Source organism: Hypomesus nipponensis, chromosome 14 (assembly GCF_054491055.1).
Source record: "Hypomesus nipponensis isolate SF chromosome 14, ASM5449105v1, whole genome shotgun sequence".
In the NCBI taxonomy this organism is placed as follows: Eukaryota; Metazoa; Chordata; class Actinopteri; order Osmeriformes; family Osmeridae; genus Hypomesus; species Hypomesus nipponensis.
This window is the reverse complement of record NC_140374.1, coordinates 6877443-6900114: the sequence shown is the minus strand read 5'-3', so window position 1 is coordinate 6900114 and position 22672 is coordinate 6877443. Positions and strand designations below refer to the sequence as shown.

The following is a 22672-nucleotide window of genomic DNA, read 5'->3' as shown; positions in this document are numbered from 1 at the left end:
GTAAAGCCAGAGGCATTAGGTGCGTTCGACTTCATGCAGCGCCGGTGTCGCCTGCAGCCACCTGCAGCCCGGCTGACTTAAAGCAGCCAATGGCATTCTCAGCTTTAAGGCAGCCGACTGTCGGCGCCGCCCGCGCTGCATGAAGTCGAACGCGCCTACTATTTCGGGCCGTACAATGTGTATGACGTCAATGACATTATTTTTTTTGAACAGAAAGGCGACTTAAAAAAAATCTATCACCCAGCGGTGTGTACTCTTTTTGCCTCCCCTTTCAAATTCAGAATTCAAATTACAAGACAAAAAATTATATCCAGAGAAAAGTGGATTTTGAAGGGTATAGCTCCATAGACCTCCATTCATTCTGCACTCGACCGTTAGCGCCCTCATATGGAACTATAATGGAACTGCAACAAGTTCAGAACCCGGAAGTTTCCCGAGAGTGGGACTAACTCAAAGGAGTGGGAGTTCTTCCCATATTAGACATTTTCTGGTAGAGCCAAAACTGGACGAAACAACGAGGCATAGATGATAAGGTTCATAACATCCAGGAATTGAGCTACAGACTAAAGCATATTATGTAGTATATCTTTAATTCAAAAGTTTTATATGTCAATACAGAATTCGGGGTTCAATATTTGGCTTTTTAACAATGACAACACAGGGGTGAGAGAGACAGTATAGACAATCATACAGTTCTCCATCAACATTAAAACTTTAACACTTGGGGTATGAGATACAGGTGTCTGATGGGTGTAAACCAAGGGTATGAAAGACATGATTGGGTACTTTTGAGTTCTTGGAATGTTTGTCTCTAGAATATTGAGGATAAACTGTTAAGAGGTTTAATGTCTGATTTTGTTAATTAACCAACCATCAAACAATGTTCATCAAAGTAGTTAAAATATTGTCAAAAGGTGTCCCACTACTCTGGTTTCATTAGCCATGCTCCCAATATATTTATCCAGTTTATGAATGAAAAGCACGCATCGAGAAAGGGGGAATTACTGTATTATTTGGGGTCTACAAGCCAATTTTATTGACCAGCAATAGGGACGCTGCAACAAGTCATGCTGTACACCAGGAGGATGGAACTGGTCCTAACCAGAACATGACCACATCTAGATCGGGTTTGAGATCTTCAAGAAACAACCTACATAAATGTTATTCTAGAGACCAGTCATTAAACATACAGGCATATCAGGGATTGGGTAAATCTGGACTACTGCAACGCAGTGGACCTAAAACCCAAGAATAGTCCAGGAAGTACAGGGAAGACACAGAGCAGAAGTGGACATAGATGAACATGAGAGCTAAAGCAGCAGAGGCCGGATCCATCCCAGATCCAGCCTTCTCCACCAGAGCCCTATGCACACGGAGACTCCTGAGGTACCAGCAAGGATGCATGATAATTGCACCAGCCTACCCTTGGACAGGCTTATTGGCGGGTATCACTGTCTTATTGCCAGCCCGTCAAACAGATCTAGGTCTCCTGTCATAGGATGTAGGGTTTAGGGGCTAGTTTAAGATGGGACCGCCAAGGCTGAAGTGATAACACAATAAGGCATTTACCGCTCATCCCTGGCCAACAGACCATCTCAATTCCATCTCCATGTTAAACTCCATGCTATGCTACTGACACAGTAAAATCCACTTAGACATGGACCCAAGCAGGGAAGGAGATGAGGATTAAGAATCTGGGCTCTACCAAGAACATGTATAATATGAAAGCATGTGGTCTGAATGTCAGATGCTTCCATAGATGGCTTTTCTTTACAAAGTGCATATTTTATTTACCTGGCCCGTATGAAATGTCACACAGCGGGAGTAACATTAATGTTTACAGCATGTCTGAAGATTCATGACTCAGAATACAGTCAAATAGGTTACACATGTTATCAAGTCTAATATGACCCGTCTTGAGGCACATGAGACTACACACCGGGTCTTTGTCATCAAAAACATAGACCTGGCTGCTGTCAGTTTGGTTCAGGTGGAAGCTTACCATCTAGGGGTTACAGTACGAGGTAACATTGCAACCATACTGTACATGAACTGTTCCACTTTCAGATTTCAGAGAACACGCACACCCATTAATGCACTGTGCATCCTATACAGGAAGTCAAATTCATGTCTGAATCCACTAGGTTGGAGATTATATGAATGTTTGTCCCTCAGTACCATCAATCTGAAGCTATGATGGAAACTGTGAGGAGATGAACTGCGTGTTACAGTAAACTTCCTGGGTCTTCTGCTACTCCTCTGGAGCCCTTCCAACAGTGAGAGGAGGCACTTTATTTTTTACCAGGTCAGGAGAAACACTAGACTAACCTACAGTTCACAGGGTTAGGGAAAGGACTACTCCATTACAGTGTCCTATACAAATAATAATGTTGGCCTATGCTCTAATGTTTTGGTGTCACTTACATTAGTTTAAGTTAACTCAGAAATTCAAACTTAACTATGACTGATTAAAGTGCTGGGTTTAAAAAGCCATGGGTGGCGAGGGGGAGGTAGAGAGAGAGGAGATCACGCTCATCTTCAGAGTTAAACATCGGTATCTAGCTCCAGCACATGAAGGTACTGGCACTGATGGTTTAACTACTGGGGACTTTGAGCTACATTCGTGCATGGGGTAACTACATAAAACAACTAAAACACTTTGATGGAGAAAACAAAAGACATAAAATAAAAAAAGTCCCACATTCAAGTTCCAATTGTGAAAGTGTGTGTGGGGTTAATACCCTTAAAACAAGAAAATTAATATTTGGTGTTTTGGAAAATGTACAATATTCTGCTTTCACTCAAGATGAAAAAGAAACAAAGGTACCGTCAAGGTTTCTTTGGCAGTACAAAAGTCCAGTTTCCACGGCAACATAACTCCAAGCCCACGGAGTCCTGTAAGTCCTTGCCATTTCCTTAGTCGACTCCTCTCTCTAGCCTCTCCCCTTTTCTTTAAGGCCATTGGTGGTGTATGCATTGTTTTTTTTTGTGTGTGTTTTTTTCATATTGGGAGGATCATGTCATTGGTGCAAAAGGTTTGATGGGGTCATGGGGAGAGTCCAAGTCAAGCAGCAGGCGGCCGAAGGTTCTCCAGTAGTGATTGGACAGCAGGTAAGGACAACAAGGCCCTCCCCACGCCACCTCCAGCACGGTAGCATGCATATCCCAGCATTCCTAGCATCGCTCCCTTTAGCACGGTGCGCAAGACCCAGCCAAAACGAGACGGGGGTGCCACACTGGTGAGTGGTTAGGTGGTGGGAAGAGGAAAAGAGAAGAGGTAAAATTTAACCCTTGTGTTCTCTTCGGGTCATTGTGACCCATCAGTCATTGTGACCCACCGTCGTTTGCAACAACTTTACCACATACAAAAACAAAATGAAGCATTTTCTTTTAACCGTTGGGCTGTCTCAGACCCCCCACATTTAGAAGGTTAAAAGAAAATTATTTATTTTTATTTGCTTTTGTATTGGGTAAAATTGGGTAAACACAACGATGGTTCGTTATGAACCTTTTGGTCATGTGACCCGAAGGCAGCACAAGGGTTAAATGAGCTTTCATTGAAAGAAACCAACAAACAGCAACATAAGTTCAGCCCGAACCAGTTATTTCTATGTTGCCATCATTCAGGTTGTAAGTATTGCACAAACTGACCTCATGATCTCGTGAATGTTAAGCTCCTTATCCCAGTTCCTCTCAATGCCAGGGACGTGGCCCATCCCCACTACTCCAACCACCACAGCAGGCACTTCTGTAGCCCAGAGACAGAGGGAGAAAGGGAGGGCAGAACGGAAAAGACAGAAAGGAAAAGACAGGGAGACAGAGAGAGGGAGAGATCAGTTTAGGTGATTACATTGCAATGTCAAAGAAGGATTATTCTAGACGTAACTTTCCTTAAAAAACAAAAGGAATCCAACCTATATCGAACCATGAGCAGCTCAAGTGAGGTTGATCGAGCTAGCGGGTTGGGCAGACATGGCAGCTGTAGTACTCACTCTGGGCATTAGGGGGCGCCTCCACACAGCGTGCAGCCTGGCGGAGGGTGTGCGTGAGGTAGATGTCGCGCTCGGCCACAATGGTGCGGTGCAGGGCAGGGAACTCCCCTATCATCTCTGACATAGTCTGCTCCAATAAGTCCTTCTGTTTGCACTTCTCAACGTCCTCCTTACTGCGAGACACACAGAGTGAGAGGACAGTAAGGGGTTAAACAGGTCAGTGGGTGACAAGCAGGCCAGATAGGACGTTCTGGTTCTGAGGCCAGTTCATACCTGATGGGGTCGGACAGAAAGCACAGCCCCCATGCCAGCCGGGCCTTTTGCCACAGGCTCAGAGCAGCGATGGCCCGCTTGAACGTGACCGGGATGGGCCTGTCCCCCAGGTGGAACTTACAGAAAGGTACTCGGCCCGCCTAGGAGAGGACACAAATGAGGCAGGCTGGAATGACTTCTGCTGGAAAGTGTCTCTTGAGGATTAGGTTTTTATGTTTTCTGGATTATTAGGTTTCTATTTTTTGGTAAGTATTAGATTTCTATGTTTTGGTAAGTGTACCAATGTACCAGTGTGGTCTCTCTCACCTCTTTGAAGGCCTCCCTGAACTCTCCTCCTGGGGCCATGCCTAGTTGCTCTGTGATGTGGGCCGACACCTTCAGCAGCAGGATCTGCATCAGGCCTGACATGACACCATTCTGATAGAGCCCAAGCGAAAGACAGACCAAGACAACAGAATTAATGGCAATTAGTAGAGATCAGAGTTGCACGGACCGGCAACCAACCTGTTGTTCACTGGAAGTAATACCATATGAAATAAAACTATGGAATTTAATGGTGTAATCACATAATATGTATTGTGGTGTGCATAGCAATGCATACATTGTTTTGGTTGGATCCCATTCCTGTAAGCAATAATGTTTGGTGTATAGCTAAAGCAGGCTTAAAAGTATTATCTTAAAAAGCTGTTGGAATGAGACCGATTACAATCTGTACTGTGACTGTGCACTCATCAGAACGCCCCATCACCTTCACCACTCCCTTTAGAATCCCCCTCTCCCTCTCCCCCTCCCTCCCCCTTCCTGTCTGACCTGTTTGATGGCCTGCTGGACTTTGTCCAAGTTGATGTCTTTGGCTTCCTTTAGCAGAGTCTTCTCATCAATCTTTAGCATGGACACCCTATATTGGCACAGCTCCACCACCACTACGTCTGGCTGCACCGCACGGATGGTCTGGGGAGAGACAAGGAGGAGGGTCAGTATGAAGACCAGGGAGGACAAGGATCAGTATGAAGATCAGGGAGGAGGAGATGTGTAAAAGTAAAGGACAAAGTGGAGCATTCTGAAGGTAGCAGCAAGTGTGTGTGTGTCTGTGTCTTACCATGGCCACATCATTTTTACTGCTATCGCTGAAGTGGGCAGTGCCCACCAGGTAAAGCAGACTGCCATCTGGGGCGGTCAGACGGGTCACCGTCTCTGGAAGGTCAGGGGAGGCCTGGCGTTTCTGGGCACGCACCTGCCACAACAGCTCCACAGCCTCAGAGTCCGCTAGGGAGGCAAAAACAATTTTGGGCCAACAAAAAAAAACATTTAACATCTAACATTCTTAGATCATGTGATTAAAACTGATTGCCTTGTGTAACTAAAGGTCATCGGTGACTGAAACTCCTACCTGTGTCATAGCACAGAACAAGTCAAAGATTTTTGACACCGACGGGCACAGACTGAGAAGAAACGAACTACTGAAAACTGTCATGATCTGTGAAAGAGGTCTGATAGGTTGAATGCCACACATACTGTGTTGTGGTTCAGGTACTTACATAGCCCAGGAGGAAGACTAGGCAGGTCATCTTCAGAAGCATCTTCAGATGGACCTATTGACTCATCCTGATAGACCAGGCAGAGGGAACAGACAAGTATTCAATAGTCATGTCACCTTCTTTCTTCAAATATTATATCAATATGTGCTCATGGTCTTTGTGTACCAAATCTAAACCCATTAATAATGCTGTATTATGTTTAAAGCATATTTGTTTATATAAAGAAAGCAAATTCATTAGAATATAATAAGTGAAAGAATGAGTCTGCCTTTGATTGCTGATATCCCTACCCTTTCCGAACAGCACACAGATTTTTCACTCAAATTAGTCTGCAAAACTCATTGCTGTGAGACCAGCTGTCATTGCATTTTTGTATAACCACAAGCACACACACACAGATCACCAATACTTACTTCTGAATTGTTGTCCGGGTCCATGTCTCAAGGTAGCAAACTTATGTTTCAGAAAGATGCTTTCACTTCACAAAGTATTTCGGAGGAGAATCAAGCCTTGAAGAAAAAATGCATGCACTTCAGGAATCCATCCAGGTACGGGCTGACAGAAACCACTAACATTTGCAATAATGTAACAGGTATACAATCAGTTATCATATTATCAATGGGCAAGTAATCTGGTCCAGCAAGGACAGTCCCGAGACAATAGGATAGTTAGACAACTGATGACGTTGCCTTAGTGTGTGTCAACTTCAGTGATCTAGCTAACCGGGTTAGCCATATTATCGTGTTAATGTTGACACGGGTAGAATGCAGCACATCTGATATCCGTTACAAGCAACAAAGCCAACTGGAAAACACGACACCATTAAACCTGACACTGTGACAACCAGTAACGTTTCGGTAGCTAGCCACAGTACCTGCTCTCCTGCATCCCTTGCGAAAATCTCTAGCTGTTAGCTAAGCGTGGCCTTGTTCCGTGTCAGAGTTAACTAACGCTAGCTAATACTGTACAGTAGTAAGAGCTACGTTGCTAATAATGGTAGACTAGCTTAGCGTTGCAAGCTCGCTGACCAGATGTCAAGTGTGGCAACCAGTTCTAGCTAGCCAGCTACGGTACGCATTGTATGACAAGCACAACACCGACCGTACATCGTGTTACTCTTCACAGTGCTCCTTTAGTTCTTCCAAGTTTGACGTAACTTTAGTCTAAATTAAATAGACGCTAGATAAAAAGCAAACCAACCTGTTAGCTCAGTTCTCAGCTCGTTGACTTGGTACATGTAGTCCGTTCGTAGCCAAAGGGGAACCATGGGAGCTGTAGTCATTTAGATCCTTGGGTTTTTGTACTTGGTTTGTTTGCTAATCGCTGCCAACTGATGGTGCATACTGCAACCTACTGGTCAGTGAGTGAGTTTTAAACGAGCAGCCGGTGTTACACTGTCATGGCATATATCAATTTCCAGCTGAGAAAAATATATTTTAAAAACCCACACTACTGTACATCCAGAGGATCCAGAGCCATGTAAAGATAGCTTGAAATTAAGTAAGGTGCAGTTCCACCAGAGTTCCGCTGGGAGTGATAGCGGTCGAGTGCAAAATGAATGGGAGTCTATGGAGCTAAACGGATTGTTGTTGAGAAATCTCGGATTTGATTGTAGAATTAGAATGTCAGAGCACTGGCAACATTAGCAACAACATTAGTAAGCCAAAACTCTTTCTAGCATATGTACCGACAGTGAGAGCCTAACCTGTTAGTTGTGTTGTTGATGCCTCGAGAGAAAAAAGGAAGTGACCAGAGGGCTATTGCACGAAACCAGGATAAAGGATTAGGGATTTCAAGTCATCCTGGATGAATTTAACTTTGACTTGGGTTGCACGAAAGCAGGTTGAATTCAACCCAGCCAAGTAACCATGGAGATTTATTCTTTGCAGCTAGCCTAACAGCCAGGCTAAGATTCATTCTGTAGTCTCATGTGTTAAATCAGCTGCCGCTCTGATCCGAAATAAACGTTAAAAGTTATTCCGTTGTCTTCTGTGTTTGGTTTTATTTTTATTAACATGCATAGGCCTACTTGTCACTATTGCTGTCACAAGTTTGATTTTAAACCCTAGCCTACTATTGCAGTTGTGTAGATGGTTATAAATGGTTGACGAAGTTGCAACGATGATTTCAGTAGTCAGTGATGAGGGCGATATGCTATATTATATAAAGTCCTATTCACCTGTGTTTCTTCTGGCACCTTGGGATGCCCATTTCTTAACTATTTCTTAACGACTTGGACGACGAAGCACTGATACTGAGACGTGCTTTCAGACGTGAGAGGGTGTTTCGGGACAGATCTGACCCTTTAGCTTTTTCGGACGAGTACCTGCATGAAAGATATAGGTTTTCTGGAGATGGAATTCCGTTATTTGTGCAAACTGCTGGGTCCCAAAATTCAACACCGCACATGCTCTTACCATCCCACAGATGGTCTGTGTGGCACTGCGCTTTTTTTGCAAGCGGCATGTTTTGATATTCTGTAGGAGATGCCGAAACGGTAAATAAAGGTACTTTTTGCCGTACAGTCAGAAGTGTCTGTTTGGCAATGAAGTCCTTGGCACACATCTTCATTACCTTCCCTGGCAACAGAAGAACGTGCTACATCAAAGAGGATTTCCACAAGTCGAGTACCATTTCCCAGCGACTATCACAAGGTAGGCCACACACATTTCGGTGATAAGTAAACCATTTGACGCAATTGTGTTTAAGTGTAGTTGTAATAATTACATTTTGTATTCTTAGGTGAATTCTCTGGAGTTCTGGGAGACAAGGGTTATGCCTGTGAGACATACCTTCTCACTCCCCTAGCAGACTCTCAGACAGCAGCAGAGCAAGGATACAATCTGCCCATTCAAGATCCAGGTCCAGAATTAAAATGGCATTTGGCCTTCTCAAATCCCATGTTCAGTGTCTCCACCGCCTGAGGGTCACCCCAGACAGGGCATGTGACATCATTGTAGCCTGCACAGTCCTACACGATGTTTCTTGTCTGAGGAAGGAAAGGGGTCCTGCACTGGCACCTGAGATTTAGTGGGACAATGCAGCTATATTCCCAGATGACATCAATGGCAGGCTAGTCAGAGACCAATGCATCAATTATTTTAGATGACAGATTTTATTGTCTTGTCCTTAGGAGAGCTGGGGAGAGAACAATTAATACATTAATATACAGAAGTCATTTACTTCTTTATCTCCAGATCCAGTTTCCTCAGTTTCTTTTTCTTTATTTCAATACCAAGATCCAGATCCTGGAGACTCCTTTTATTGAGGGTAACCTGTGTATCTGCCAGCTCAATTTGTTTTTTGAGATGTTGACTGTACAGACATCTGACAGTGTGTGAATTATGTAAACCACCCATTGATAGCACAGCAGGAATAATGCATTATTTAGATTTACTTTAGAGCCCATATACTTACTATGTTGCCAGGCTGGCTGTCAGGCGGTACTCTGTCTGGATCCTGTTACAAATATGAGTGCTATATAAAATACTAGTGTTAATTGTTGTGTGGTTTGTGTTGTATTCTCATTTGATGTCTTCCTGCGTCATACAAATTGCCCTTCTGGATCAAAGAATAAACTGACTTCTCATCCATTATGGGCTAAATATGCATTTCCATACAATTGAAATACCTCAGGCCTTCTGGAATCCAGTGACAGTCTCCTCGTCATTAGCTGCAGAAGCCCCTTCCCATACTGCAGAAGTTCTTTCCCCCTGCCATATTGAATATAATTTGTATTGACAGGATGTGCCAAGCCTTGTGCTTTTAACAAATAATACTCACTGGATCTTCGTCTGGTGGCAGGAGTGTAACTGTGTCGCCGGTCACTGAAAGGCAAAACAAGGTCAGACAGTCCACATATACCCGTATAAATGGGTGATTGTGTTTGACATGCAGTACTGGAAAATGTACCATGTATGAAGAGGGCAGTTTCTGTAGGTGGAACACAGTCAGTAGCTGTCCCACCCTGAATCCCTTCCATCACAGGCCTTCCTTTATTTAACATAAGGGCCAATTCCTCCGCTAGGGTGAAGCCTGGAGCTGGTGGCCCTCCCCCAGTGCCAGACAAATGAGTCTTCTTCTTCACGACTAAAATCAGTTTAGATAAAATATGTGAGCAGGCATCCAATTTTTATACACAATTTGCAAACTGTTAAGGCACTTACCAGACTGCAAAATGTTTTTGTATTTTATTTTGACTTTTTGCCAAGATCGCTTTTGTCCAGTCATGTTTGTTCTGTATGAACATTAATTGTAGAAAGATATTTAGAATTAGACACAGTTTATAGAGATTTGTGCATATGGTTGTACAAAATATGCTCGCATTGTGAATAATGGTTTGAAGTTAGGCCTAGTCGTTAAGGTAAATTTCCCAAGGAACATGAATTTACTCTGCTGACTCTTGAGGGACAATAATAATAATAATAGCTTATTTATATAGCCTAGTGCTTTATGGTAGGCTACTCAAAGACACCAGTAAAACCAGCACATTTAGCAGATAAACCCAGCAGCCTACAACGTTCAACGTAGATATTTTAAAACCCTTACGCATTCAGTAGGTCAGCGATTGTCTGCTAGGCTTTTTCTCGCTGTTTAATGACGGCTGCCGTATTAACCTTTTTGCATATTATATGCTTCACCTCTTCATAAATTTCCATTAATAATTGCTGCTCAGCGGGAGAAAAATATGCCGCACGTGTCTTCTCCATTTCTGCATCAGTGAATTTGTGATCAATACCGTGGTCTATTTAAGAAATCCGTGAAGGTGCACTTATCCCAACTATGTACACCTGGATTGACATAGCGGCACCTTCATGAGCGGATGATACTAAGTCAAGCTGCGCTTTTTCAGTTATCCTGGATTTCTTTATTCTACTTTTTGTGCAATAACCCCCAGAGCTTGCCGTAATGCGGTATCTCTGTCCGTACAATGTGTATGACGTCATTGACATTGTAAAAGGCTTTTCAGAACAAAAAATTGACTTTAAAAAAATCTAACACCCAGCAGTGTGTATTTGTTTCAAAAATTCAATAGACCTCCATTCATTCTTCACTCGACCGTTAGCGCCTTCATATGGAACTACAGTGAAACTGCAACCAAGACATTCTCTGGTTGTCTTAAGCCAGCGCATCTGGACCTGTCACGTGATGCGTGCAACCGCGCACGAGTACGCCTGCGCGCTGAACTTCGTTCGAGGAAGTACTGAGAGTGAAGAATATCAGGCGATACGAGTAAATTGTTTATAGTTCGAGGAAAATAGTAGACCAACAGCTGCATCAAAATGTCAGAAGTTGACGATAACCCGTTTGCGGATGCGTCAAATGTCAACCCTTTCCAAGTGAGTCATTCTACCTTTACCATCCTCAAATGACATTTAAAAGTTGCCTTGCTTGCTTCAGCTAGCTAACGAACATAGTGCTACAGTGTACTATAGCAAGGAAACCTGTTGTACAGAAACGGGACAGGGGTTTGGTTCGTTTTAAAATGTACGGACAACGTGGCATGATTGACAAGAATTGACCAACTCGTTGTCTTATATTGAAGCAGGGAGTTCTCCCATCCTATCACGAAAAGTTGACCATTACCTAGAAGGAAACTGTAGTCGAATGGCGGTAATTTCATCAGGAAACCAAACATGCGTGAAGTTGTCAGCCTATAACGTCAGTGAACGGGGTTGTCAAAAGATCTACAAAATCTTCGACCATGTCATCAGTATTATATTGCAGTTACTTCGAAGACTTGATGGCCAAATAATAGCTTACCAGTTCAATGGAACTTCAGATGGCTGTGTGTATGTAGTAAATTACGGTTCAAATGAAACCAACTTTTTCCTGTGACATTTAACGTCTGTGATGATGATGAACTTGCTCCTGTGAAGCTACTTAAAAAGCCTGACTGTACAGTATTTATATGTGGCCTACTTCAGGTTATGGAGGAAGTAATTGATTGACATTACAGTTACATTTGTCAATTACGCAACCACATATAACTTAATTCAAAATGTCAGCCTCAGCTCAGAGAAGCAGAATCTTTCATTTAATCAGCAGTTAAACGTTATTATCATAAAACGTGTTATCATTTGAGAGTGGGCTACACTTCAGGATTGTTTGGTCCGTGCATAACTGTGGAGCTATCGCTGCAGAGTTATTTTGGTGTGATCCACAGCTGGTGACATTAAACAGACATATGGTTAAGTTGCATTGCCCTTTTCAAATTGAATCAATACATGCATTTTGTAGTGTTCACATTCACTGTGTGATTTAATATTTAGTTTAGCAAGGAAGTAGGCCTAGTAATTTAGTGTAATTGTTGTCAGTAGAGAGTGTAGGCCTAGGTAACACTGTCTTTTATTTCATTGCCCCACTGGCTAGTTGCTATTTATCAAAATCGATTAAATTAAAGTTCAGAGCACATGACTCATACAATTTATTTTTGAACCCTCTACAAAGCTGTACAAATAAACAGCAAACATATTGCACAAGGAACAACAGTATACGTAGGCAGACCAAGCCTACTTGTAATATCATTTATTGCAAAGCCATTGTTCATACTGCAACTCACGTACGTCACTTTGACTGTTTGCTTGCTGGGTGTGGAAGAGCCTGGATAAATATCCTCAAGCTTTAGCGGGAATATGTTTTGTAATACGCCCGGGCTATACTGCAATTAAATTCCCTTCATATGTTTATTACACAATCATGTTAAGTTCATGTAGGCTAAAGTCAAGACACACCTAGGCTACCCATAGACTGTCTTGTCTACAGTGGCTAATAAACCTGGCAGAGGTTGGGTCAAATGACATCCTCAGGAGTGACACACTTATCATGTGCCCCAAGGGCTAGTCAGCCACGATCAAACTCATTCCCACATGCAAAGTGTTTCTGCTTCAAACATTTAGCCCTACCAATGCTCTGGTCAAGTATTTTTCAGTACAATTGCCACATTCATAATTGCAAAAAGGAAGTCATTGTTTACAACTTCAAGTCAACATTTGTTTCTTATACATGGGACTACACTGTTTTAGTCCTGAAGAACACTGGAGTTGCCCTTTTCCAACCCTTGATTAAACAATAAAGCCAATTCACTTTTAGCAGAGTCCTCCCCATTCAGATATTAATAAGTGATTTCATGCTTTTCTACTGTGTATCAAAAAAAGTGCAGGCTTGATCTGCAGTTAATTAATCTTGACTTTATATATTTATTCCAAATTGTTATTAGGTGGTTTATTTATACATTATTTCACTGTTCACACTATTCTATGATGGCAGAGCTGTTTGACCTCAGTGGATGAATGGCTGTGTGTATAGTTGAGGTATAGTGATGTTGTTCTGTTTCAGGATCCTTCTGTCACACAGTTGACCAACACTGGCATAGACCCTGTGAATCTATACAACCCATTTCCAGATCACTCCACTGTAAGTTCATCCGTTTTTCTATTCAAAAGTACACATTTAAAAACCAAAATGTCTGCTGTACTACTGTAGTGTACAAGTGAAACCGTGAAGGTGTGTAACTCAGTGACTCATCTCAGGAGAGCCTAGCAGGGCCCACCATTCCTGCCTCCAGGGCTCCTTCCCAGCCTGCAGTGCTCCAACCATCAACAGAGCCCAGTCCACAGGTGAGTTCCTGTTTGGATCCAGAGCTACCATGGCAGGATACCTTCAGTCAGCTGGGTTGTGTTGACATATTATACATTGGGGCCTATTTTGCTGGTGTGGAACAATGACTTCCTCCCCTGATCATCCTATTTTTCATCCCATCTCCCCCCCCCCCCCCATTCTCCTCCTTTCCCTTCCTCTGTCTCTACTCTGATCTTTTCCTCTCCCCTTCCCTTTCCCTCCCCTCCTTCTCCTTCCCTGTTATGTTCCCATTTCCCCGACGTCCCCTACCCCCTGCAGGCCACGGCAGCTGCAGCCCAGGCCAATCTGCTGAGGCAGCAGGAGGAGCTGGAGAGGAAGGCTGCGGAACTGGAGCGCAGGGAGCAAGAGCTCCAGAGCCGAGGCCCTACAGGTCAGAATCCTGCCCTTTCAACTACGACACACACAACGTCCAATCAGTGTCTCTCTTAAAGCAATAGTACATCCAAATTAAGTTTTTGCTAAAGATCCAAAATCATTTTTCTATATCAAACCAATGGCTTTGAGTTCCTAAGGAAACGCATGTGGTCATCTGTATTCATCAATGTACTCTTTGTTTTGACAGGGAAAGAAAACAATTGGCCACCTCTGCCAACATTTTTCCCCATCAAGCCTTGTTTCTACCAGGACTTTTCTGAGGATATTCCTGTAGAGCACAGGAGAGTGTGCAAAATGATTTACTACCTTTGGATGTGTAAGTATTCAATGTGTATTTGTGAATGGGGGGGATTTTTGCTAATGCAAACTTAACATTTTGTGGACATGGCTTTACGCATAGCAAAATACAGTGATGCCTCTACAGTTGCGGTGAAAGCATCAGTCAATTAAAAATACTGAATCAGGTGAATCCTCTCCTTCTCCTGTCCTCATCCTCTCCCTTCAGTCAGCGGTGTTACCCTTTTCCTCAACCTGCTGGCATGCCTGGCTTACTTCACCACCAACTCAAATCATGGGGTGGACTTTGGACTCTCGATCCTATGGCTCATCCTGTTCACCCCCTGCTCCTTCCTCTGCTGGTATAGACCCATCTACAAGGCCTTTAAGTGAGTACCTGCACTTTCAGCCTCCCCCACCTACAATTCAATACAAAGCAGAACAAAGTGTAAATACTGTAGTGAGTGAGTGTACGTTGGACTTCCCTGTTCTATCCTTCTTCCTCCCGTGCCACACTGGTGCTTACATGAGATCATGTGTGTATTATCGCTTTTAGTCAGTACAGTACCATCTAAATACTAGAATATTTTGATTAAATAGATTTGCTCATCACGCCGAAGTTCTCATGACACTAAATAATTGAACTGATTGAGCCATGAGTGAATGACGTCTGCTTTCTCCTTCCAGGGCAGACAGTTCCTTCAGCTTCTTCTCCTTCTTCTTTGTGTTTTTCTGCCAAGTGGTGATTTTCATCATCCAAGCAGTGGGCATTCCCGGGTGGGGGAACAGGTGGGTGTGACCACGTATGAAAAAGCATGTCAGCATTAAAGTGTGTCTGTCCACAAAGTGACCTATCACTGTATGTGTGTGCATGTGTGTGTTACTGTATGTATGCTGTACACACTTGTTTGTTGACTGACTGAAGGATTGTGTGTGTGTGTGTGTGTGTGTGTGTGTGTGTGTGTGTGTGTGTGTGTGTGTGTGTGTGTGTGTGTGTGTGTGTGTGTGTGTGTGTGTGTGTGTGTGGATGCATGTTTTGAGTGCACAAGCAAGTCTGTTTGCACAAGTCTACAAGCTTCCCTCTCCATTTCCTGTCTCTTGCCATCTCTTTGACAGATACCTTGCCTAAGTCTAGCCTGCTGGCTGTCTCTCTCTTCTGATGACTCCTTTGTAAGTCAGGTTCTGGCTCTCTCTACTCTTCCTTTCACTAACCCGTCTGTCCTCGTTCAAATACGCATTCTGCAGCTGGAAGCTTGTCCCCGCTGCTTCAGTGTTCAGCTAGGACTTGGTGATGAGGACAGAGACTCCCAGCTAAAGCCTTTTTGTATGGAGCAGTGTTTCCTGTAGGATTTTTTTTTTTAGCAGTGGGGGCTGGTATGTCCCCACTGTGCTAACAAAGTGCTAACCCTATATTTCGGAGCAGGTTAATGTAATAGTCTAATAGCTAGAGTAATATTGCACATATTTTTGTCCTATTTCCCCTAAATAAATAATGTTAGGCTACTTAATGACACCTTAGTCATAAAGTATGTTGTAAATGGCATAAATGCTTCCAATTAATAATTGACGTAACAACTTATTGTAAATGGTCTTATTGTAAAATCGATAGCCTAGCCCATCGATTAAGGGGCCACTTGGAAGCATGTACAGTCTCCGCTTCATTTGATCTTGATAGGCTAAGCATTCTGTAGCTAATTATAACAATATAACCACTATTTATTAATTAAAACAACTTCAGCATAATAATGCACCTGAAATACAAACGTGAGCAAGGGCAGCAATCGCTATCGAATCGACATGTGCAATTTTGCTAGCAGGGAAAGAATCAAATCAAATTGTATTGCCCTTTTTACACGCAAGCATGTCACCGAGGGCTTCATATACACCCATAGAACTGCCTCTCAACCAACCTAAACCCTCAAGGAAGACAAGGAAAAACTCCCAAAGGAAGAAAAAATGAAAAGGATGAAAACAACCTGTCCCCCGTTGTCCCCAACTAGTAACAAAAACTATAACAATAACAATATACAGCAACGGAACTATAACAGAATTGCCTACAAACAACGAAAATCACCAGTTAACTTAATTTAAATTAGCCTAACTATAGACTAATACAATAACAGGCTTAAATTAACTGACAACATAAGTTATACGACTTAGCTCTACAGTTCTCAAGGACGCACACACACACACACACAATCTCAACTACTCTGTGAAGCGTGTGTCCGTGCTATCCTTCTATACGCTTTCTAACAATCACTGCTGATAGACGGCCTAAATTTTGTACAACCCTATTTCTGATACCGCGGCGGCAGAAATGTAGCCGTGGCGGGCCTGTTGCAGGAGATATCTTGCTATCAACAAAGCGGAAACACTGTGGAGCCTGGCTGGTTATTCTCAGACCTGCTAACACTGAGGTGTCAGGGCCAAGTCTGCAGTTGTCTCTTCTAAAAAGATGCACCATTCCCCTCTCCCTTCCTTGAGGTTAACACCCATAGGAGTGGATGGATCCGCATCCATGACTAAGGACCACCTCAAGAAAGAGATTTAAGGGAGGATTTTTCCTCCCAGTATTCTTAAATCCTCAATCTGCTTCCATCATCTCTCATTTCATTTAGCTTTATTTGGTCATTTCTGTTGCTTATTGTAAATCAAGCTACCTTGCAAGTAGTTACCACAGTGGTGTCTGTACAGGGCTCACAGGTGCATCTCTTTTAGCATTCTGCAAAAGCACACTTAGCATGTATGAATAGCATTCTGTGTGGTTTTACGTATTTAAAGATAATTTTCATGGAATGTACATGGTCATGGGGAATGAGAAAAGCGTGTACATAGAAGTGGATGAAGTAGTAACCTTTGACCCCTGGTTCCAGTGGCTGGATCTCCTCTATCTCTGCGATTGCCATTAACAAGGCCGTGGGAGCCATCATGATCCTGGTGGCCTGCTTCTTCACCGTCTGTGCTGTGCTGTCAATCATCTTATTAAAGATGGTGAGTCTTCATGGGTTGTATGTTACAGCCTTTGAGTAGACACAAACTATTTGTATGTGACTTTAGGAGGTTAATTTAGATTTGTTTTGTCACAGTATTATTGTTGTCTTTTTTGCCAACTCTCAAGGCACCAATTATATCACAATCTGGAGATGTTGGCTTAATTGCAAAGATAATAACTGACTAAAAAACATGCTGATCCAGTTCCATGTTTAATAACTTTTCCAGGTTCACGGCCAGTATCGTCATACAGGGGCTAGTTTCCAGAAGGCCCAGCAAGAGTTCTCCCAGGGTGTTGTCTCCAACAAGAACTTCCAGTCTGCTGCCACCTCTGCTGCCCAGGGAGTCTTCCAGGCAAACAACTAAGGCTAGCTCCATTCCCCTGATACCCCTGTCTGTCCCCACCACCACTGCAAAAGCAACTAAGCTGGGTTAGGCTTTCTCACCATCATCACCACCTGTGGAATGCCTCTTACACTTCTGCTGTTCACATTCAATTAAGGTCCCTTTGTGCCTAAATTAAAGTGCAGGGTTCACATAGCTATGGCTGTGTCTAAGACCGCGGGACACTGGGAGATACATAAACCCACATGTCTGCTTTTGGAATGGAAACCATGAAGTTGAACGGTTGCAATGCATCCCCATCCATAACTGTTTTTGCGTGCACCTTTGCAATGTTCTTCAGTAAATATTTGGATGTGCACTTTTTGCAATGCTTGTGTGTGTGTGTGTGTGTGTTTGTACCCATGTGAAAGTTGTGTGTGTGTGTGTGTGTATATGCCTGTTTTTCTGTGGCCTTGATTATACAATGTAAAGATTTGTTTGTGTTTCAGAGCTTTGTTATTTTTGTCTTTTAGTGTGTTCTCTTTACATGCATTATTGTTGTAACCACATCTACAGACCCCAAGTTTTCTCTGGTGGCATTTTTAAATGTTACCATGCCAATGAAGAGAATGAAAATAAGAAAGCTGTCACTTGAGTGGACAGTGTCCTGTATGAAGTTTATGCTCACTGTAATATGATAATGAAAGTCACCCTGGGTATTAGAAACAAGTTTAGGTGTGAATGTTAAATCTTACAGATTGTTGGACTCACCAGTCTTTTCAAAAGTAATGTGCCTTTATATTCACAATCTTTCTGTATTTTACAGTCTGATGGCTCTTATCTCAAGCAATGTGAGGTATTTTGGTTTCTTTTTGTAGAAAGTGTGCCTAAGTATTTAAGTAATTAAATGAATTCAGCTTGCCATTTGCGCCACAACTACACTCAATGGTAAATTAGGGTTAAGGCACAACACCTGTCTTTCACAGTAAACCTGGTTAATAATGAAGGAGATTTGACCAAAGTTTTGAGTGCCTCCAAGATGTATCTTGTTAGCCCTTTTGGTTCCTACGGCAACCAAGGTTTGCTTTGGATAGGAAGAAAATTTAGACTTTTACTTCGATTTACCACTGAACATGACAATAATAATGAACATTCCCAAGTCAAACTGTTTTTGCTTTAATGGATGCAATGTTGACCAAATATGTATACCATGGATTTGCCACTAACAAAATGAGCATGTAAAGAAGCAGAAATAACTGTTTGATCTTCAATATTTTTGCCTTAAGAGATGTTTGCTTATCAGCAAGAACATAGTGTTCAAATCTGAGCAGTGGTTTTAATTGGTGGATGTTGATTTTAATTGATTTCACAATTACTAGCAAGTAGACTTAGAACCAGACCCTAAATTATTTGTGGATTGTTGTACATTTTTCATTCAATTTATTTTTATATCCACATTTGGTGTGTAAGTTTAAAAAAAGTATTGTAAGACTAATTACGTATTTAAGTGGAATCAATTGTAGGAGATATTTTGGTAATCAATATAATAATGAGGAATATAATATCCAGGCTATTAAAGGTTTTGTGTGAATTTGTTTTCTTCATATTTAGTTTAAATAAAGATAGATATCTGTTAAATGTGTTTTGACATTCCTGTTCGAATGACCATTGGCCAGCATTAGATTGGTAGATTAAAATTGCCTTTTGTATTAAAATATTCATGGTAAATGTAGCACTTATCTAATTATAAAAAAAATTGCATTTTCTTTACAACAAAGCATGTATTAGGAGGAAATGTGATGTTGGTTGGATTTGCGATTGGTCTAGGTAAGTGACAAGCAGCAGTATGGTGGAACCCATAGGCAAGGTAGCTGACATAGTATTAAGACACACCCCATCCTGAAGCTCCTTTCTCTTACCTTCTCCTTGACCTGGAGTCTGAGGCTGCATTGACTTTGCAGTCAGGACCAACAGCAGCTCATGCTGTCATCTCTCCAGGAAAGTCTGGCCACTGCCTAGAATAACTCAGCCTCCTTTTCTCTACACTGTCATCAATAACTGGGCCAGACAGCATCCCAACTGCCTGACATTACAGACACACAGAATACAAGACAAAGACCCGAGGGAGTTCAAGGATGCTTTACACAGGGAATGGTTTATTTATACTAACCTGGAAAAAAAAGTCAGAAGTACTAACTTCTGGTACCACTACCAGACTTAGAATTCAGAAGTGAAAGTACAAGGATAGACAGTGTTAAAATATGGGAACGTTTGAAAAATAGTGTATTTTTGAACCCAATGACCTCATTGAAGCATTTCTTTCAGTCATCCATTTGTCACTAGGGGGCAGCATAGTGTATGTGCTTTGAAAATGCAGAGGTGAAGTGCTGACTCACTGTTAAGAGCTGTGTTATCTGAAGTGAGAGATTTCTGCATCTCATCATGTATCTTTGCTGCCAGGCCAAAATTACTGTACATAGTTTTACATCATTCTTCAACTGTAATGTGCACACCAGCCCAATTGTATATCTCTGGGCTCTCTCTCTCCCTCACCACACACACACAAACACACACAACCAATTTCCTGTGACAGTCAAAAAACAATTGTCTGTTTATTAGAAAAATGTATAATATCAATACTTCCATCACCCTCTCAGTGTGGTGGTTAAAGTGCTGGAGCACCATGTGTTATAGTGTTACAGTAACTGCAGCCACGAGGCTAATAAAGGGAAACACTGGATAAGACAAGAGAATGAGGAGTTACAACACACAGCCTACTCTCAATGTGAAATACACTTCACAATGAACTTTGGTGAAATGAATAATTTTAATAGCTCCTTCATATCTGTTGAGCAAAATGGTTTGGACTAATAGTAGTGCAGCTGTGAATATGTAACATAACCAAATGGTGTACAGTACAGGGGGGAATTAAAACTACCACCTCTTGATCTCAATACTTTGACCACTGAGCTATACATTGCCATTTAGTTTGATCAATCACATGGTTTAAAGTTACTAGTTTTAGACATAGTAAATACAGTTGGCTATACGTCAATTTTCAGAAAAAATAGCAATAAACCCAGGATATCTGAGGCAGCAAGTTATCTGTAGTTACATCTGCCACTCATCCGAGAATTGTCCACATTTCAGGAAAGCAGTCAGCAGTTTGCCATGGCTTTGGAGTAATAGCCTACTGCTTCTAACTACCTAATCTTCTATCATATCTAGTAGAAAAACAGGCAAACTACTGACAGGGCAGGCCTTGATCTGTGTGTGTGTGTGTCCAGTTGTCTACAATTGGCAGCTGCTTATAGGCTTAAGAGACATTTTGGGGGCTCACCATTTCCATTTGCTCCGTTGTACGTGCCCAGATGTGACATCACCTTGCTGCAAGGATTCACGGACCAATCGAATCTAGAAGAAAATAGCTCTAAAAGTGAGTGATCGATTACCCCCACGAGCCCTCCCCTACCTTTGCCTCTGCACACATACCAGTACAGTAGTTGTCATGGCGATGAAAACGGCCCCAGCGTCCGCTCGTGGGGTTGTTGCCATGGAAATTCCGGTTCGAGGTGCGCTCGCGGCAGTGCAGGAGGAAGAGGGCAACGTGCGGACAAGGTCCGAGGAGATAGTTCAACACCTTGTAGAGCGACGGCGGCGAGGACCCCCATTCAGCAAGGGGAACCACTACATACTTATAGTGATCGGAGAGATAGCGACAGAGCATCAACTGCACAGCGCTAGGCAGCACATAGAGAGAGGTAAGTGAGCATACATCTCTGCGTCTCTCTCATTTATTTTCTTATGATCATAATATTATGATTTTGCTTTCGCGACATTTACGATATTTTTTTAGCAATTCAGTGTAGATAATAGTTTATTTATTCGGGATTCCGCAAGGCAAAGTGATACCGCATCGCGTAAACATAAAAAAGCTTGACTCAGCAGTATTGCGGCACCGTGAAAATAAGTTACGTAATTTTAACGTACGCAGTCCCCCATTAGCAAGGGGAAGTAGGCTACTATGCTTTGTGTTCAAACGTTCACTATTTCTGTTTAATTATTGATTACTTCATTGTGTGCGTTGAAGGGTTTGCGGCCGTGAGTCTGCTTATGATGTAGGAGTAGGCTATAGATGACAACAATAAAGAATTATTGTGATGTAATTAGTGCATTAACTGTTTCCGTTTTTTTTGCCACAGCAAAAACTGCATTTTATAACTGCATTGTTTTATATCTAAATTATTTTGTATAATTTACTGTAGGACTGTGATTTTCATGTGTCCCATGTACAAAGGCATTTATTTGACTAGGCCTTTGGCCTGCTGCATTACTTCTGGAAGGAAGTATGATACTTTTTGAAGAGTTAAAATGAAGTGTACTCCTCTTGATAAGTCTTAGATCCAAGATAATGTATTTGTCTGTAACAATAACAGGAGTTTGCAACTATAACAGGAGCTGTTTGACACATGTGAAAGAAGTTTGGAGTTTTCAAGGATTGGTCAGTCAGCAATCCCATTGTGCCAGCTCTCCTTAACTAGACTCACCCATTGATGAATCACCCATTGATGAATCACCCTATTACGTTCTAGGCTGGCACCATGGCAACACTCTCATAACTACCGTTGCCAAGGACCGCTAGCCCTAATACCTACTGTGCTATCTCAATCTGGATGATGACACATGCCAAAACAGTGTCATAGTGTCATCCAGTCATAGTGAGCCTACAACTTTAAGATACCCTGTAGTTGTGGCTGGATTTAAATTCCAGTGAGCCTTAATCCAGAAAGGGACAACAAAACAACATTAACTTCTCACCTATTTAATATATATCTGATGTCAAACCTGGCAAACCAGGTAGAGACGAGAGGCTATTTATGGTTTGGTCAGGGTCTAATCTGACTGTAGTTTCTCTGTGGAGTTCAGCCCTTCTAGTGATACCTGGATAACAGTCATAGCCCTGCAGGCCGACTTCCAAGGGACAGCCTTGTTTTCCATTGTGTTGTTTAACCCCCTAATTTCACCACATCTGCACACTGTCTGAACACTATTGGTTTTCAGGAAAAGCTTCAAACAAGTCTTAGACCCCGATGTTATGAAGTGCAAGTCATGTTAATGATATATGGCCTTGAGGTTTCTTAAATAAAAATATTCACAATTGCCAAGACAGCAATATTCCCTGAAAGTGTGAAGGGAAGACACAGTGTCTGATTCCCCCACACCAGCTAAGCAAGAGGAACAAGAAGAACAAGAGCCAGTAGC

The 22672-nt window shown here is 42.3% G+C and overlaps 3 protein-coding genes and 1 long non-coding RNA gene across 6 annotated transcripts in view; 2 read left to right on the top strand and 2 right to left on the bottom strand.

The window, feature by feature from the left end:
* Nucleotides 1-571: 571 nt before the first annotated feature.
* trabd (TraB domain containing) lies at nucleotides 572-7136 on the bottom strand. Of its 3 annotated transcripts, none has more exons than XM_084672253.1 (10): nucleotides 7004-7136; nucleotides 6217-6312; nucleotides 5804-5870; nucleotides 5365-5531; nucleotides 5076-5216; nucleotides 4572-4682; nucleotides 4266-4405; nucleotides 3993-4165; nucleotides 3652-3748; nucleotides 572-3236 (listed from the first exon to the last, which is right to left on the bottom strand). In XM_084672253.1, exons 2-10 carry the CDS (start codon nucleotides 6238-6240, stop codon nucleotides 3065-3067), a joined length of 1092 nt encoding a protein of 363 aa, XP_084528379.1. In that variant the 5' UTR covers nucleotides 6241-6312; nucleotides 7004-7136; the 3' UTR covers nucleotides 572-3064. The 3 variants fall into 3 exon arrangements, with proteins under 3 accessions (XP_084528379.1, XP_084528380.1, XP_084528381.1); XM_084672254.1 differs by having other exon boundaries at nucleotides 6910-7008; XM_084672255.1 differs by lacking the exon at nucleotides 7004-7136 and adding an exon at nucleotides 6678-6850.
* Nucleotides 7137-9242: 2106 nt separating this feature from the next.
* LOC146258447 (uncharacterized) lies at nucleotides 9243-10443 on the bottom strand. Its single transcript, XR_014729821.1, has 4 exons — nucleotides 10352-10443; nucleotides 9716-9892; nucleotides 9435-9630; nucleotides 9243-9280 (listed from the first exon to the last, which is right to left on the bottom strand). It is a non-coding gene; the product is annotated as an uncharacterized LOC146258447 (long non-coding RNA).
* Nucleotides 10444-10960: 517 nt separating this feature from the next.
* LOC146258446 (secretory carrier-associated membrane protein 2-like) lies at nucleotides 10961-19048 on the top strand. The gene is made up of 9 exons (XM_084672660.1): nucleotides 10961-11142; nucleotides 13142-13219; nucleotides 13336-13422; nucleotides 13703-13814; nucleotides 14007-14135; nucleotides 14325-14484; nucleotides 14783-14884; nucleotides 16969-17086; nucleotides 17315-19048. Exons 1-9 carry the CDS (start codon nucleotides 11086-11088, stop codon nucleotides 17450-17452), a joined length of 981 nt encoding a protein of 326 aa, XP_084528786.1. The 5' UTR covers nucleotides 10961-11085; the 3' UTR covers nucleotides 17453-19048.
* Nucleotides 19049-20918: 1870 nt separating this feature from the next.
* The window catches only part of map1ab (microtubule-associated protein 1Ab), a 63696-nt gene continuing 61942 nt past the window's right edge, over nucleotides 20919-22672 (top strand). The window contains exon 1 of the mRNA XM_084672125.1: nucleotides 20919-21171. Coding sequence (XP_084528251.1) covers nucleotides 20919-21171 — 253 coding nt within the window. The remainder of the gene's footprint in view (nucleotides 21172-22672) is intronic.

What these genes read in the sequence shown, in the direction of transcription:
- trabd (XM_084672253.1), bottom strand. Translation starts at nt 6,240, where the DNA reads ATGGACCCGGACAACAATTCAGAA. An exon ending in GTAAAAATGATGTGGCCATG is followed by an intron (nt 5,217 to 5,364) that starts GTAAGACACAGA and finishes GTCTCTCCCCAG; the next exon opens with ACCATCCGTGCGGTGCAGCC. An exon ending in AACATTCACGAGATCATGAG is followed by an intron (nt 3,237 to 3,651) that starts GTCAGTTTGTGC and finishes ACCACTCACCAG; the next exon opens with TGTGGCACCCCCGTCTCGTT.
- LOC146258446 (XM_084672660.1), top strand. Translation starts at nt 11,086, where the DNA reads ATGTCAGAAGTTGACGATAACCCGTTTGCGGATGCGTCAAATGTCAAC. An exon ending in CAAATGTCAACCCTTTCCAA is followed by an intron (nt 11,143 to 13,141) that starts GTGAGTCATTCT and finishes GTTCTGTTTCAG; the next exon opens with GATCCTTCTGTCACACAGTT. An exon ending in CCAGAGCCGAGGCCCTACAG is followed by an intron (nt 13,815 to 14,006) that starts GTCAGAATCCTG and finishes TTGTTTTGACAG; the next exon opens with GGAAAGAAAACAATTGGCCA.